At 38.1% G+C, this 17955-nt stretch overlaps 1 protein-coding gene across 4 annotated transcripts in view; it reads left to right on the top strand.

The window, feature by feature from the left end:
- Positions 1–17955, top strand: part of LOC306856220 (rap guanine nucleotide exchange factor 6-like) — a 94797-nt gene that overhangs the window by 60367 nt on the left and 16475 nt on the right. For all 4 annotated transcript variants that reach the window (XM_079395360.1, XM_079395359.1, XM_079395358.1 and 1 more), the window contains 9 exons: positions 1594–1746; positions 3700–3864; positions 3962–4069; positions 5314–5517; positions 5610–5718; positions 6978–7221; positions 13528–13685; positions 15394–15634; positions 16803–17189. In XM_079395360.1, coding sequence (XP_079251486.1) covers positions 1594–1746; positions 3700–3864; positions 3962–4069; positions 5314–5517; positions 5610–5718; positions 6978–7221; positions 13528–13685; positions 15394–15634; positions 16803–17189 — 1769 coding nt within the window. The remainder of the gene's footprint in view (positions 1–1593; positions 1747–3699; positions 3865–3961; positions 4070–5313; positions 5518–5609; positions 5719–6977; positions 7222–13527; positions 13686–15393; positions 15635–16802; positions 17190–17955) is intronic.

The raw sequence follows: 17955 nt of genomic DNA, 5'->3' as shown, positions 1-17955 counted from the left end.
TGTGATAGATCATTTCTGTTCGCGCCAGTGGTGCTGCACACACACAAAAACCCACAGCTCGGCTCGGACAGCATGTGAGTACCAAATTGAGCTTTCTTTCGCACCTTCATTGGTAAATGCACACAAAAGCAAATCAGAATGACAGTCTTGAGAAGTATCCACATAAACGAGGATTGTTTCCAATCCGCACTTTAACCCAAACCAGCAGGTTCACGACTTCTCCAACTCCTACTGCTCGGTCCCATCGCCATATCGACTCAAATGCATAGGCAGTTATTATGGACTCAACAGTGCTTTCAAGGTCATCTTCAAAACAAGCGTGTGTTCAAAATGTAAAGAAATGCGTATATTACTATCCTGGCCATTGGAGCGAACCAAAGCTATAACAAAACAACCTTTTTTCTTTAAAGTGGTTACATTAATCATGTTTGTTATATATTTTTTAATCAATGTGGAAATCACTTTACTAAATAATGTAAACTTAACCGACTGTTTCACTTCCACTTTAATGTGCAGCACAAACCACTTGAGTGAACTTCTCATTAGTCTGCATCACAACGCACAGTTAAAACTCTTTCACGGAGTGCCGGTTTCACAAACCCTCGCAGCTTCCCTCTACATCCTCGTGATGCACCTTTCTTGTTGAAATCGGTGTGCGGAAGTACTAACCTTCAAGTTGATCCAAACCTAAATGATTTTCTTCCTGGAAACATTTTGAAGAAGCTGCATGCTAAAATCTTCACTTAATCACTTAATAGCTTAGTGTAAGGAACTGACGGAAAGTTAAATAATAAAAAAGTTCATGGATTCAATTCCCAGGGAATGCATGAACCAATAAAAACGTATACCTTGAATGCAATGCAATGCAAGTAGCTTTGGATAAATGTATCAGTTAAATGCATAAATGTAACGTTTTTTCTAATGACGCATTCAGTTACATGTTACATTACATGAAACGCATGTAATAAGCGATATATTTTCAATTCAAAGTCAGGTAGTTTGCATCACTGTATATAACTGTCAGGTGTTAAATATTTCTGTCATGAAGCATACATCTCATCTCGTACACTTTGAGGCATCACACTGGAAATCATGCTCGACTTCTGTGAACAGAAAAGGCCGCCTTCTTTGATTGGCCATCTCAAACATTTTGGCATTGACTAGTGCTGGTTTTCAACTTAACAACAAACAGATCAGTGCGTAATGAAGTCCAAGAGTTAGGAATATCAAATGTTGCGGGACAGTTTATCCACATCTGATTATTGCGTGGTTTATGTCTCGTTAAATGTCTGCATACTCACACTTAATTCAGTTCAATCAAAGTTGGGAGTGAGCAGTGTTATCACTGACATGTCACACAGTGCTGTGGTCAGGGTCCGAATGCAAATGCCTCCTGATATAGCAACACTGCTGATTCCCTAAAAGAAAGTCTCCACCTCAACTTCCTCTTACGCTGTGAGTCCGGCACTCACACACATCCTCTCTGAGCGCGCTCCACTCATGAGTTGGTGCTATGAGTATCCGTGTGTGGTGCGGACTAACCTCCTACTCTACTGTCAGTTCATTGCTCTTCCTCATGTTGTTGTGGACCAGTTTGTGTGCATCGCACAAGAGGACTACTGCCGCATCCTCAACCATGTGGAGAAGAACACGCACAAGGTGGAGGAGGAGGGCGAGATCGTCATGGTGAAGGAGCACCGAGAGCTGGACCGCAGCGGCACCAGGAAAGGCCACATCGTCATTAAGGTGAGGAAGAGTCACCGTAGTTTAGAATCGATCATTGTTTTGGGCTGCTGTTGTAGGATCTTGTCAGCAGTCAGTTTAATGCTGGTCAAAAGGATGTGGCAAAAATAACAAATGATGACTGGTTTGAAAAAGAAGTATCACATCATTGAGACACTAACCCAAGGTAAAGCCTTGGTATAGATGGCTCTTGATCACATCAGATCAAGGTTTAAAGCCTGACTTAACTTAATATCCAAAATACACATTTTATGCTTTATCTTCATCTATATCTGTAGGTTTCAGTACATATCTTTAAAGGCCGTGAGCTATTTCTCCACTTCAGCAGCACTTGCATACAACAAACTTTACCGTTTTATTCCTATCTCTATTCAGAAGGGTTTTTTTTATAGAAGGGTTTGTTCATATATCCTTCACCTGATGTATATAACATTTTATTCCTAAAAACATGATGAGGATTTATTTTTTTCTGTCTGTTGACAGTATTTTCTGATTTATGGAGTGATAAATAGATTAATCCAAAATCCTCTCTGCAAAAACCATTAATATGTCAACAAAATCAAGCAAGAACTTTGGACCTGGCTTTTATACAATGTTCAAATTTTTATACAATGTTCAAAATGTATGTATATTAGTGCATACATAATTTAATTAGATAAAGTCTCCTTTACATATTTAAACATGACATTTCGAAAAACTTGTAATACAAAATGTAAAGTCTTAATATACTGTGATTAATTAACTGGGGAAGTATGGTGAAGTCTGTTAGTTTTAAAATGTTACCCTGTTGACCTGTGGTGGCTTGGGTTTCTGTGCGAGTTAAACTAGACTGGACTTTGCAGCCTGAGCTTTTCCCATTTGTCTCGTATGAAGCAGTGCTCTCCGTCACCGTCAGATCTGTGGTGGCAGAGCTCTCAGAGCAGAGGCGTTCAGTTTCAGGCCGGCTGCTGTCGGTTTCTGATCCTCTGGAGATCCGCTGCTCTTAGTGATGTGCTGTGTTGTATCTGATTACATCTAATCTGGATTACGTAATCTGATTTAAAAAAATTAAGTACTCTTAAATAGAGTATATTACATTTTAAAATGCTCATAATCAGTTTTTTTATGGATTACATTCTCTTAAATTTTCCTTTGTAAAACTTCTACTGTGTGATATGCCATTTATCTTGAATTATACTCACAAATGTTAAAAACACTGGTGACGTATAGCTGTGAAACACAATGACTCATCATCATATCCAGTGACCTTCAGTACCTGTTGATTCTGGAATCTGGACTAAAATATATCAGACCTGGAAGACTTTGGGCGTGTAATGCCATTGCTGTTTTCATGTTTATTAATGTTTCTTCATGTAATGCAGGAATTCCCAAACTTTTTTTCAGCCAAATTGAAATATCTCTGAGGAAGTTAATATTCCAGTAATTTAACAATTTGCATGTTTTCAGTTCTCTGATGTCGGTTAATGGTCACATTGGTATGCAGGTAAACAAATATAACAGTAGTGTTCAAGTGTTATTATTTTTATTTTATATTTCTATGATTTAATTAATTGTTAGTTTTTTTTATCAACTCACAAACCCTCAGCAGTTCTTACATTAAACCAGTTTGGGAAACCCCGGTGTAATGTAATGTTTAATGCATTTTATGATGTTGATCATAAATATATTTTCTCTCTCTTTGCTTTTTTATATCAATGTTACATTTAATAGTAAGTTTAAAACAAGTTAGATAAAAAAGTAATCTAAAAAGCAGTCAGAATACATTCCCTAAAATGAGTAACCTAGATTACGTTACTAACTACAATTTTCATCAGTAACAAACTACAATTTGTAAGAAATCAACCCAGCACTGTAACAGACCCTAGCAACTACCTAGCAGTGCCCTAGCAACTGCATAGAAATGTTTCTATCTGCAAGCATGCTCTCTATCATGTGCCCTTGTGTTGTTTGTGTCAGGGCACTCCTGAGCGTCTGATCATGCACCTGGTGGAGGAGCCGTCAGTGGTGGATCCCACTTACATCGAGGACTTCCTCCTGACGTACCGCACCTTCCTGTCCAGCCCCATGGAAGTGGGCAAGAAACTTCTGGAATGGTTCAAAGTGGACAGTCTCAGAGACACGGTCAGTATGTGTGTGCATTGGTCTTTCGGTTTCTTACGGTGTTGTTTTTGTGGTAAATAATGGAATGCATGTCTTGACATATTTTGGGATCTTGCAGGTGACGAGAATCGTGTTGTTGTGGGTAAACAATCATTTTAACGACTTTGAAGGCGATCCGGTCATGACTCAGTTCCTGGAGGACTTTGAGAAGTTACTGGACTCTTCGGTGAGTGTCGACATCAGACAAAACCAGACTGATTCAATAAAACAGGGTTCCTACGGTCAAGAAAAACATGGAAATATCAGGCATTTCTAAAATGTGACCCTGGACCCCACACAACCAGTCATAAGGGTCAATTTTTCGAAATTGAGATTTATACATCATCTGAAAGCTGAATAAATAAGCTTAGGATCTGACAATATTTCAGTAGCCCCTCACTGCAGGACAAAGATCCAGGGGGCGGGGTTGGATCCACATCTAGGGGGAGGAGATGGGGGGGTTTAGGGATCAGGGGGTGGAGACGGGTAGGTTTATGTATATGTAAGGTGGGAGGAGTTGGATCTAGATCCAACCACGCCCCCTGGATCTTGTGTTTTCGAAAATGTAAATATTGAGAAAATCACCTTTACATTTGTCCAAATAAAGTTCTTGGCAATGTATATTACTAATCAAAAATTAGGTTTTTATATATTTACAGTAGGAAATTTGCCAAATATCTTCATGGAACATGATCTTTACTTAATATCCTAATGATTTTTGGCATAAAAGAAAAATCTATAATTTTGACCCATATAGTGTATTTTTGGCTATTGCTACAAATATACCCCAGCGACTTAAGACTGGTTTTGTGCTCCAGGGTCACATATAGTGATCTCTAGGCCTGGAAATCCTTGTGAAAAAGAAGTAGCATACTTAAAAAAAAAAAAAAGAGCACTCTGATATACTTTAAAAGAATGAATGTCACTTTAGTTAAACGGTTAAATGAAAATGTATTATAGTTTATATACTGCATTTATATTAAATACTTTTAATATACTTACTTTTTGACCCACTTAAGTAGGACTTCAGTACATCTTTGTTATATGTAATTTCATAATTATTTCTATTGTTTTTGAAATATGGTTAAAGGGTACTACTGAATGTACTGACAAGCTGTGTTATTAAATAATCTGTAATGTCATTTAAATATATTTGTAATTATGCATTTGTAATGATTAAGTTGCAATTTAGTACATTTAAAACCTTAACATTAAATGTAATATCGAAAAACACTGCAGTTAAAATTATAATCAAGTACTTTAATTTTAGTATTTTAGTCAACACATGATATTTCATTCATCTTCAAAACGCCTCTCAGGCAGCTATATCAGTATCAGAATATTTACAGATAATGAATTTATGTACATTATCATGAATAAATAGGAGTGGATTTATTTCTTAAATATGCTTTTAATTGAATTGTGTCGCAGAAAATGAAGGGTCATCTGCGTCTGCTGAACATTGCGTGTGCTGCTAAAGCCAAGTGTCGTCAGATCACTCTGCAGAAGCCGTCCCGAGAGTCTCCGCTGTTCTTCACGGTTCAGGGCGGCAGCGAGCGGGGCTTCAGCATCTTCATCGAGACTGTGGAGGAGGCCAGTAAAGCGGCAGAAGCTGGGCTCAAGCGTGGAGATCAGGTACAGATTACAGGAACGCGCTCTGCACTGAACAACTCTTACCATATTATAAATATTTCAGCATGAACACATTGCGTCTCGTCTGTCCTCAGATCATGGAGATCAATGGGCAGAACTTTGAGAACATCTCGTACTCCAAAGCCATGGATATCTTGAAGAACAACACACACCTCTCTCTTACTGTGAAGACCAACATCTTCGGTATGTCACAGAACATACAGATCGTTCTTTTATCACACTACCGCTTCTTGCTGATTGGCTGACAGGTGTTATGAGGTGTTGATCTGATCTGCGACGCAGTTTCTTGAATTTGAGAAAATGACAAGTTGCCAGTGGATAGGATTCTTTTAGTCATTTTGTGGAAGCACCATGACATCATCTAGTTTGGCAGATAAGTGGCTGTTTCCATCTGAGCTGCTCATTTAATTCAATGCAAAAAAAAAACTGAATTTTTGTGCACCACAAAAATTCAGACCAACATTTAAATCTGTGCCTCTATTATGGTATCTTAAATGTTCCTAATTTTGATTCGGAGGTCTCCTACATTAGGCTTACATGCACCCAAGGTTAAACAACACTTTAATTTTCTCATAATATGCATTGCAGCATCACCTTTGTTCTCACAGTGCCTGAAACAGTCCGTTCAAGGATCAATGTAAAAAAGAGTTTAACCACTGACTCTTCACATCCTCATCCTTCATCCTGCAAAGTGGTTTTGCTTTTGCAGCAAAGAAAACACGAGTCTTCTAGACATGACAATGACACAATCACTAACGACTCGTTTCAGGCAGTTCAGAATCGATTCTTTATTTTGGAAGACAATAACTCCATTTGTTGTGCACTTTGATCTCTGAAACCATGCAGACCTTTTACATTCACAGACAGAATGGTAAATATCTGAAGGGTAACATCCAAAAAAGTAAAAAAGGGGCACTTTATTAGAACAAAGCCAACCAACATTTAAATCTCTTAATTGTCTTGGAATGCTCAAATGTGTCCAAATTACTGATATACTGTATGTGCTAGACAACATTATAAATACAATATAGATAAACCCGGCGGATCACTCGTATCATCGTTAAATATCGTCAAATCACCTAGCACTAAAACTCGTTCTGATAAAGCACAAACGCATTATAGACATAAAAGTACGACTTTCTGTGAAGCTGCTACAAAACCGAAAAGCTGTACACAAATATATGTGGTAACACTACTTGAGGGACCAATTCTCACTGTTAAATAGTTGCTTATTATTATACTAGCATATTGGCTTATTAGTACTTATAAAGCACATTAATGTTTTATTCTGCATGAGCATTTTTTTAATCCCTTAATCCATCCCATACCTAACAACTACCTTACTAACTATTAATAAACAGCAAATTAAGAGTTTATCGAGGCAAAAGTCATAGTTAATAGTTACAAACTGAAGTGTAACAAATTTTTTGACTTTGTCGCAGTTTTCAAAGAGCTTCAGAGCCGTGTGAGGAACGAGAAGAAGAACGGTGGTCCTCACATCCCTAAGATTCAGGAGAGGAAGAGCAACCGCTTCTCCATCCCGGATCTGCCCGGTGACTTGGAGTTTCCCTCGGACAGCAAGAGCCGCAAGAAGATGAAGGCCAACACAGTGACTGGAGGACGCAACAAGATCCGTAAGATGTTGGAGAAGACCAGATTCAGCATCCTGCCCCCGAAACCCTTCAGGTAAAGACTGTTCTTGAGTGGATGATGGTTGAAAGTCTAGTCGAGTTCATGTCCTCTCATGAGCCTCCATTCGCTGCTTATCGAGCAACATGTTCATGGAGATACACGATTCCTCCATCAGCATCACGACTGGCATCTGTCGGCCGCCACACTGAGAATGTGAGCTACTGCTCTTAGTGTCTCTGTTTCACTGCATGACATTCTCACTGCATGACATTCTCACAGACCTCCATCCATCCATCAGTTTGGTGGCTCCACAACTGAACAGAGGATGGAGGAAGCAGATGCACCGGTCACCACTGGAGCTCATGAAAACATGTTTTACTCATATTTCATCCCACAATCATTCTACATAAAGTAAATCAGTGTTTTAGGAGAATTAAAGAGTTGTGCCATTATTTTTATGACAGGTAAGCACATTTTTCACTGCTGTAATGAAGCCAGATTAGGGCTGTCAAAATGGCTGAAAAACTAAATTTGAATTTTGTACTTAAATATGATCAATATTCGAATTATATTCGACTTTAAAAGGCATAATTTCAGTTAGGGGGGAAAAAAAGGTTTTGGCTTCTCTCCTGAGGCCACAAGAGGGCACAAAATATTACTAATGCATGTGTCTTCAAAGCAATAAAATAACACGACTACCTTTGAAAAAAGTGCATAATGTTTAAAATCATATATAATTTATTAAGTTGCTTAAACAATTAGAAACAAAACAGCATCGTGTATGTATGTATAGTTTAATACAAAGGACTGAAAACCAATCACAAATACTTTCCACTTTTTAATTTAAAAACATGTGGGAAAAACTGCCATAAAGTCTCGAGACATGTTGTTTAAAAGTTGAACTTACATTAATTTTACATGGCTTTCTAAACATGCAGCTCTCTTGTGCGAGTGTAACAGTGACAGATGTCCGTCTAGAAAATGTGATAATATGCTTTCGTGTGAACGGCTTGGTTTCAGTTTTGACTTAAACAACATCTTCTCTGCATTGATGTTCTCTTTTTCCGCAATATTTTGAATGAACAACGTAGCAGTGCCACATCCAGTGGGTTCAACTGGATGGACTGAAAAAAGCATTAAAATGCAATGACACCTACATCGTCATCACATCTTGTGTGCCACAGATAAGGCTGCCTGACACATACTTAAAAGTTTTTGCATTCGAATGTGGATTTATATTTTAAATTCGACGAATATTTGAAATGCGAATTTTTTTTGACAGCCCTAATCCAGATGTTATAATTCATTTATTTAGAAAACTTCAGGCAGGTGTGTTTGAGCTGGACTCCCTGAAAATGTGCTCAACTGTCATAAAATAATCAAATTAAACCATTTAACATGAAAGTACATACCATCTCAAAATACATACAATCCTAGTCATAAAGTCCACGTGTTTGTACACAGTTTGAAAGTTCTTGTTTCCTTTCATTTTCAAGACCTAAGCTAAAATATCTATTGTTGTTTTCTGTATGGGTATTAAAATAATACAAATAATAATAACTAAAACCTATTTAACATAATTTAGCAGACACTTTTATCCAAAGCCACTTAAAAATGAGAATAGAAGCAATCAAACCAACAAAAGAGCAATAATGTGTAAGTGCTGTGAAAAGTTTAAAGGCCCGTTCACACCAGGAACAATAACAATAAAGATAACGATAAAGATATAGTTGTAAAAAATCATTCTCAATATTAAAGAATAGCAGAGTCCACACCACAACTATAGCGATAAAGGCACAGAGAAACGATATCGTTGGAATCACTTTCAGAATGATTTTTTTCCAGCTGATGAATGATAAAAATATTGACAGACAATCATAAACATATCCGCTGGTGTGGACGCTAATATAGTTATCTTTATAGTTATCGTTCTTGGTGTGAACGGGCCTTAAAGCTTAGTTAGTCTAACACAGTAAACCTAGCACGGTTTTTTTTAATAGTTAGTTGAGCTAGTGTTAGAAGGTGAAGGTATTTTTTTATAATAATAAATAAAAAAACAAGTAGATATAGAATAGAAAAAGAGAACGCTAGTGTTAGGAGTGTCAAGGCTTTTTTTATAAATATAAAATAAAACAAGTAAATAGAATAGAAATAGAGAGTGCAAGTGTTAGAGGGTCAAGTTTTTTTAATAAATAAAAAGAAAACAAGTAGATAAAATAGAATTACACAAAGCACATAATCAGTAGCTGAGATCATCGCTGTCATTGGACACACCTGTGTGTTTGTATGTTCTCGTTCCAGCCACAATATCGCAGAAATAGAAACCGTTTCCAAGTAGATTTCTTTTATTGCATGTGTCTAGTTAGAACATGGTGCAATGACTCAGATGATCTAAATGTCCTAAAACATGCTTCATGTCGTTCATGCACAGTATGTGTTTTATTTTTGGATGGTGGGGTTAAGGTGAGCCCGGTAGGTGTGTGTGAGTGTGTGTTTGTGGTTCACCTGAGTACTTGATGCTTGTACTAGTTGACATCACGTGTCTTCTGTTTTTATGGCTGCTTCACTGCGCAGGGGACTGTTTGGGTAAGAAACACCTGCTCGACACTCTCTCTCTCTTATGAAAAAATCATGAAGTCATAATAATGTTGGGAGTAGTGCAGCACAACCTCTGCCAGAAGAGATTGTTTGCGTGAACATTGTGTTTCGTGTTGTTTCATCCTCATACCAAGTGTCTTATTGTGCATGTTCACAACACATTTCACTGACACTTTTCCTGTGTGTTCATAAAGAGTTGCATCACATCCTAACCAGGCACAACATTTCCAATCAGAGCATGACATTTAATATACAGTTACAGGGATTTTTGACCGGAGCCACCCAGCACAACATAACAGACATCATATGCCGCAAAACGAGCAACGTGTTGACTAAAGCTGTAATTGATGAGGAAGAGAGAGTGCTTGTATCATGTCGTGCCTGGTTAGGTGTTGTCCGTCATTGGTCAACATGTTTTCCTTATGCAAATGAACAGTGTAGTGTCACAGTTCCTGTGTAGTTGTCATTCTTTTCGCTTCCTGTTTCTGTGAAATCACGAGCGCTGTTTGTCACAGGACCTGGCAGTGCATACTAGCGTAATGCTCTGGTATTATTCTGTGTAGTATGTATGATTGTACTCGCATACACTTTCTGTAGGTCCTATTCAGGGTCCGATAAATCTCCATCTGTGTGTGTGTGTGTGTGTGGTACCCATGTGTATGGAAGCCCATTTCTGCCATGTAAGAAAAAAAAATCCCCAATATTGAAACCGGGTTTGTTCAAGGTGCTTAAAGTACTTGAATTTGACTTTTTGAAATTAAGTGCTGGAAACAGCCATATTTATGAAGAGGTACTTGGAAAAGTGCTTGAATTTTTGAAAGACAATATATATATATATGACAGTAGTGTTTCATTTTTTAAAAATAAAACACAAATACCATATTTTCACACAAAATGTACATGGCAGCCTGTCTAATATAGAGCCATATAACATGAAAACTTCAATTGACTGGTGTCATCATGACTTTATATCTCATAATTATGACTTGGAATGTCAACATTTTGTCTTTTTATCTCAGAATTTTTACTTTATCTTATCATTATAACAATATCATGATTTTGACTTTTATCTCATGTCTTTTTAACTATCTATTTAAGACTTTATCTCATAATTATGACTTAGTGTCGTAACTTTACTTTTTATCTCATAATTAAGATATGCCAATTTTTTACTTTATCTTGTGACCTTATCTCATAATGTTTTACTTAGTATGTCAAATTATCTTATAATTATTCTTTTTAACTTATAATAATGACATAGCATGTCATAACTTGACGTTTCTCATAATTGTGATTTAAATGTCAAAATTTTGTCTTATCTCTGAATTGTTTACCTTTTTCTCACAACTTATCTCATGACTTCTTATCTCATAATTTTGATTTAGTATGGTATGTCATGACTTGTAATTATGACTTAAAATGTCAAAATTTTGTCTTATCTCATAATTTTTTACCTTTTGTTCTCATAATTAAGATACAGTATGACTTATCTCATGACTTTTTATCTCATAATTTTGACTTAAAATGTCAATTCATCTCATAAATATGATTTTTTTTATCTTATAATTATGACATGGCATGTCAATTTAAATTTTATCTCATAATTCTGTCTTTTTAATCTCAAGATTAGTAAAGCATGTTGTTTTCTTGTGGTGGGAATGGGCTTGCGTACATGTGTGTCTGAGTGATGTGCTTTGTATCTACAGCAGTTTGGGGTGTTCTTTGGGCACTTGTATTGGTGTTTCCTGCAGCATCAGATGTGTTGATGAGGATGATGTGATGGATGGAGTGGCATTGCTGTCCTCTCAGAGCTGATCGTCTGTCTTTTCTCTCTCCTCCGAGAGTGAGACAGCAGCATGTTAATTAGCCTGTCTGTGTAAAGGTCATCGTCTGATTGGCACCGAGTTTGCCCATGAGACAGTTTCCTCTCGTCTGAGACGTCACGTGTTCTTGCCCTTCTTTTGCTGCATTTGCTCATCTCAGCCTCGTGTCTCATTCATGGATTGTGTGTGTGTTCATTCTGTGTTTGTGTCTGTTTAGAGCGCTTTCACACTGAGGCTTCTGGCATCACAGTTTGCTTTGTCTTTGCAGCATTTCTCATGGCCATCGGCGAGCAGCTCGCATTCTTCGTATCCATTGCAATATGTCTGCAGCAGATGAATGCGTGTGTAAACAGCACAAAAATTCATCAGTGATGTTACTCCAAGACTTTCTCTAAAGCATCTTTACTTTTCCTTTGACATCACTTAAGGGTTCCTGGATAATGTTAACCAGTAGTTAATCCACATTCAGTCTGGCTCATCCCGTTCAGTCAATCAAGTGTGAAAACGGCCTAAATGTCCATGTGCAGGGTTTCTGCAGGTCTTAAAAAGTCTCAATTCACCCTTCCACAAATAAAGGCCTAAAAAGGTCTTCAATTAGAGCAGAAAGTCTTAAATATAAAAAGTCACAAATACAATCTGTTCACGCTGCAGCCCATCTAATATAGAGCATATGACATGAAAAGTTGAATTGACTGGTGTCATTATGACTTATTTCATAATTATAAATTTTCTTTTTATCTCAGAACTTTTACTTTATCTTGTAATTACGACAATATCATAATTTCGTCTTTTATCTCATGACTTTTTATCTACTTCAGACTTATATCTCATAATTATTATGACTTAGTGTCTTATCTAGATTATTTATCTCGTAATTTTTATTTGTATCTCATTATTAAGATATAGTATATTTAAATTTCGACTTATCTCGTGACTTTTTATCTAAATTTTGACTGTCAATTTATCTCATAATTATGCTTTTTAATTAAATGTTTCATGCATTTTTTTGAATAACTTTTTTAGTGGACGCTTTTATCCAAAGCGACATACAGTGCATTCAGGCTATACGTTTTTTTTTTTTATCAGTATGTGTGGAACTGGGAATTGAACCCATGACCTTTTGCACTGTTAACACAATGCTCTACCACGGACAGGAACACGCACTGCAAAACATGCATAACTTCCTCAGTATTTTTGTCTCGTTTTCCAATACAAATATCTAAACTTTCTTAAATCAAGGCACATTTACTTGAGATGTAAATTGAACATATAAAAGTCTTGTTTTCTAAGAAATTAAGCGAAGATTTAAATTAAGCGAGTTTATGCTTAAAACAAGAACAAATACCTGTCATTGGGGTATGAAATGTTTTCCCTGTGAATTAAGTAGATTTTTCTGAGCCAGTTGGCAGATATTTGTTTTAGTTTTAATCATAAACTCATTTAATTTTGGTCAATTTCACAGAAAGCAAGATTTGTGTCATTTTGCTTCTCAAGTAAATGTATCTTAATTTAGGAATGCTCAGATATTTGCACTGGAAAACAAGACAAAAATAATGAGGAATCAGTTTCTTTTTTTGTAGTGTGATCAGAAGGTACAGTAAAAGTTGTTTTCCATATTCTAGTGGTTTGGAGCAGAGCTATTCGAGCCATATGTTTTATTTTGTGCAGTGAATTAAAAAGTAACGGAGATCTGTTGGATGTGGAATTTTCAATGCTAATAAAAGACATTGACATTTAGATACTGATGTACGGTGTTCGATTTCTTTTATTCCTTGAAATTTCTTTACTTGGTCTAAGAAAGCTCTTAAATTCACCTTTGTGAAACCTGCAGAAACCCTAAGGTGAAACTCTCTTCTGTGTGTGTGTGTGTGTGTGTGTTTATTAACATGCAGTGTAAGTGTTTGTGCTGGATGAAATCCATCTCTCTCTGTGTCTGCAGTGACAGTGGCATGTCTCAGTCTCAGGACGACAGTATAGTGGGCACTAAGCAGTGCCGGCACAGCGTGGCCATAATGCCCATCCCAGCCAGCCTGTCGTCCAGCAGCCCTGACCTGCTTCAGCCTGCCGCCAGCGCTCTGGACTTTTCCAACCCTTCAGGTAAGATTTACACACCATCGGATCACGAGTTCAGCCACCCACAGCTGATATAATGACCATAGACATATGTCATCATATGGTGCAGGCGCTGAAGTTAAACAAAGCTTGATTTAACACAATATTTGCTCAGAATTCACAGATTGTCCTACTATTTAGTCCTACGTAAGTTGATCAACAAGTTCAAGTTCATCTAATTGCATTTAATAAAACATTTAACTGTAATACATTTTCATTTAATAATTGTACATTTCATACAATTAGTTCATTACACTCAGTTCGCACTTTTAAAGTATATTATTTCCATATTGAGTGCTCATTTTAGTTATGCCAAAGTGTGCTTTTTTCACAATGGAGGTTTCTGCTGTACATGTGTGCATCTGATGCTGTTTGCTCCTTATTTTAAGCTCTGAAAACCTTATGCATGCAAATAGAGATATAGTTTGAATATATGAGGATGCTGGGAAGGATTCCTGTAAATGTTCAAATGAAAGCTTGCGGCCGGTTTCAGATCCTCTGCACAGGAATGTGGAAACCAGCTGAAGTTAAAGGGATAGTTCAGCCAAAAATGAAAATCATTATTTTCATAATTTACTCACCCTTGTGTTGTTTTGATGCTGTATGCCCTTCTTTCTTTTTCAGACCACAAAAGGAGATTTTTTTTTAATTGTCCTGCACACGCTTGTCTATATAATGGCAGTATATGGTGATCAGCATCAAGCTTTTTTAAAAATATGCAAAAATATCACAGAACAGTCCCATGCGACCCATGCTGTATATTCCAAGTGTTCTGCGGGTATACGATTGGGTTTGGTGAAAAACAAACTGAAATTTAACATATTTAACAAATATCCTGACTTTGGTCTCTGTGTACAACTGTGAAAAATCAAGATTAATAAAAATGTGACATGAAATACAATCCATGTGCTTTCTTCTCTCAGGTAAATAAATCTGTTGTGCTCGTCGTTATAGTGTTCATCGGTCAACTCATCGGTTCCTGTCTAGAAATATTAGACAAAGTGAAGAAAGTACACAGATACGTGTCATATAGGATCATTCTGTGATACTTTTGCATCTTTTTTAAAAAAGCTTGATGCTGATTTCCATGGACGAGTGTGTGTGCATTTTTTAAAATTTTTAATTTTAAATTAATTTTTCTCCTTTTCTGGTCATTTTCTCTTTTGGTTGAACTATCCCTTTTATATGCAGCGTGATGTTCGATACGAGAGGTGTTCATAACGCGGAGGCCATCTCTAGATTAGTTGTGATGTGTCCACTGGTGGATCATGTGTTCTGGAGTGTCATGTGTCATCTCTCTCTCTCTCTCTCTCTCTCTCTCTCAACTCTGTCTTTACTCTTTGTGTGTTTCTTGGCTCCTCGAAGTGGCTGGTTTCTACTGTAAGTACATCCTACGTACACGTTTTGAACTCATTGGCACGCGATCATGGGTTTGTGGCATGAAATGCTTTACTTTATGTCCAAAAGCATGTGAAAATGCATCAGTGTGATGGATTGTGTTCCAAACTGATAAGACTTCATCTTCAAATAGTGTGGAAGCCAACGGCTTGAACAGATCTGAGCCAAACATCTTGTCATTAAGCCATTGACCTCTCGTTTCATTTCACCTGAGGTGTAGGCCCTACTATGAATATGTGTACATCTTCACCTGTGTTGTGTTTAACTCCCATCTCTTTCCTCTTGACACAAACAGACATTCCAGATCAGGTGATCCGCGTGTTCAAGGCCGACCAGCAGAGCTGCTATATCATCATCAGTAAAGACACCACAGCCAAAGATGTCGTCTCGCATGTGGTCAGCGAGTTCGGCCTCATCGCCGCTTCAGAGACCTACTCGCTGTGTGAGGTTTCCGTTAGTCTTGAAGGAGTCATCAAACAGCGCCGACTGCCCGACCAGCTCTCAAAACTAGCGGACCGCATCCAGCTCAACGGCAGGTAAGCGGGAACCATAGCAGAACCAGCACCTCAGCCACAAAAGGGACATGTGATGTACGCTGTGTGATTAAACGTTAGTGGACGTGACCAAAGCTGTTGACCAAAAAGACACCCTATATAGTAATATGGTTGGGTACCTACGTAACCGGTATGTACTAGAACCGAATCATAATGCAGATTTCGGTGCCAATTAAATGTCTGAACGATCGACTGAAATATTTATCCTCTGGTTCTCCGAAACAGACGTAAGAAGCATCATCACTAGCATAATTTCCCGACTGAGAAAATGCATGTGAACGCTAGTCGGAAAGCTCTAAAAATACAAATCCAACAAATCTTTGTAGTAACGCGAGTGTCCATGTTGCTTTCACATTCCGACTTAAAAGTACAACTCGGGAAATGAGAGCATCTGAGGAGCACGTGAATGCAGTAATAACACTTAATCTGACGGCAGCAGGTAGCCTACCGCTAAGCCAAACACGCTTAAATTAAAATGCCTAAAGCTAAACTTCCCTTGTAATGACTTGCAATGAGAAGCGTTTCTAAACCTGTTGTCCAACAAAAGAGAACCTTATAATATATGGTATTACTACTACTACTACTCCACAACATCAGTCAAATGCTTCCTTTTGTGATCTGATGTGGCTTCTTGTCACAGAATGAGGCCGAAAATGTTCTATACTGTAAAAAATCTATGTTGATTAGCAGTGGATTATAAATATACTTCATTATTATGAAAAAAAACAGAGATGGCTTGAATAACACAGATAAACTACATTGTCGCAGTCAAGTGATTATTGTCTTTGTTTTATCAGTCAAAACGGTTATATCTTCTGTTTACTCAGTTACAAGGATAGCAATGCCTTTGCCCATATTTGGGATTTCCTGGAACGTCATTAGTTCTGTGACACATATGTGGAGTTTCTGCGCGAGAGCGCCCTCTGGTGTCCAGTATGAATGAAACGGTCATTAAATGTGTTTAACGCGCTAATGGCCAATCCATCCTATTTTGGGTAAAAAAAATAAATAAATCTATTTAAGTATCGGTTCAGGCATAGTTTAGGCATTTGTACTGTTTAAAAAGTAGCGATTTGGCACTGGTATCATAAAAAAAACCAAACGATACCCAACCCTATAAAGTGATCCTGTCATTCATGTGTTTACTCAGGTACTACCTGAAGAACAACATGGAGACAGAAACGCTTTGCTCTGATGAAGACGCTCAGGAGCTCTTGAGGGAGAGTCAGATCAGTCTCCTGCAGCTCAGCACCGTGGAGGTGGCTGCCCAGCTCTCCATGAGAGACTTTGGCCTGTTCCGTAACATCGAGTCCACCGAGTATGTGGATGACCTGTTTAAGCTGGACCCCGGTGGTGGAAGCAGCAGCCACCTGAAGCAGTTTGAGGATGTCATCAACCAGGAGACCTTCTGGGTGGCTACTGAGATCCTGCGTGAGCCCAACGCACTCAAACGCATGAAGACCATCAAGCACTTTATCAAGATCGCCTTGCACTGCCGCGAGTGCAAGAATTTCAACTCCATGTTTGCCATTATTAGGTGAGTCTCACAAACTTCTGTGATAATCAGTGATGCTCTACACTGCACAATTAATCTCGTATTTACATCGTGCCTACACTTGGTTTGTTATAATGAGAGGATTATAATGAGAGGAGATTTGGGGAAGTTGTGGCCTAATGGTTAGAGAGTCGGACTCGTAATGCAAAGGTTGCGGGTTCGAGTCTTGGGCCGGCAGGGATTGTAGGTGGGGGGAGTGAATGTCCAGCGCTCTCTCCACCCTCAATACCACGACTGAGGTGCCCTTGAGCAAGGCACCGAACCCCCAACTGCTCCCCGGGCGCCGCAGCATAAATGGCTGCCCACTGCTCCGGGTGTGTGTTCACGGTGTGTGTGTGTTCACTGCTGTGTGTGTGTTCACTGCTGTGTGTGTGCACGTTGGATGGGTTAAATGCAGAGCACAAATTCTGAGTATGGGTCACCATACTTGGCCATATGTCATGTCACTCTCTTTAACAAGTTGCACAGAATTTAGCTCTTAACAAAATTCTGCCTACGTTTTCGACACATTATTCAGTCTGTTATTGCAAAACTTACACAAGCTGTTTTTCCATCTCCACTATCCAATGGACTTGTACAGCAGCTGTTTTGTGGTCGCGCATTGGCTATTGTGAAAGTACTGACGTAATCATATAGCCGTCATCATCCCGATTTAATTCCTAAATATCAAACATGTTTGATATGATTTGGGTAGCCCCGATTTGTGTGCGAGCAGATCGGGAGGTATAAGATTCGATCTGTGAAAGCC

Source organism: Barbus barbus (genome assembly GCF_936440315.1).
Source record: "Barbus barbus genome assembly, chromosome: 36".
NCBI classification, from domain to species: domain Eukaryota; kingdom Metazoa; phylum Chordata; class Actinopteri; order Cypriniformes; family Cyprinidae; genus Barbus; species Barbus barbus.
This window is presented reverse-complemented; position numbering and strand designations above follow the sequence as displayed.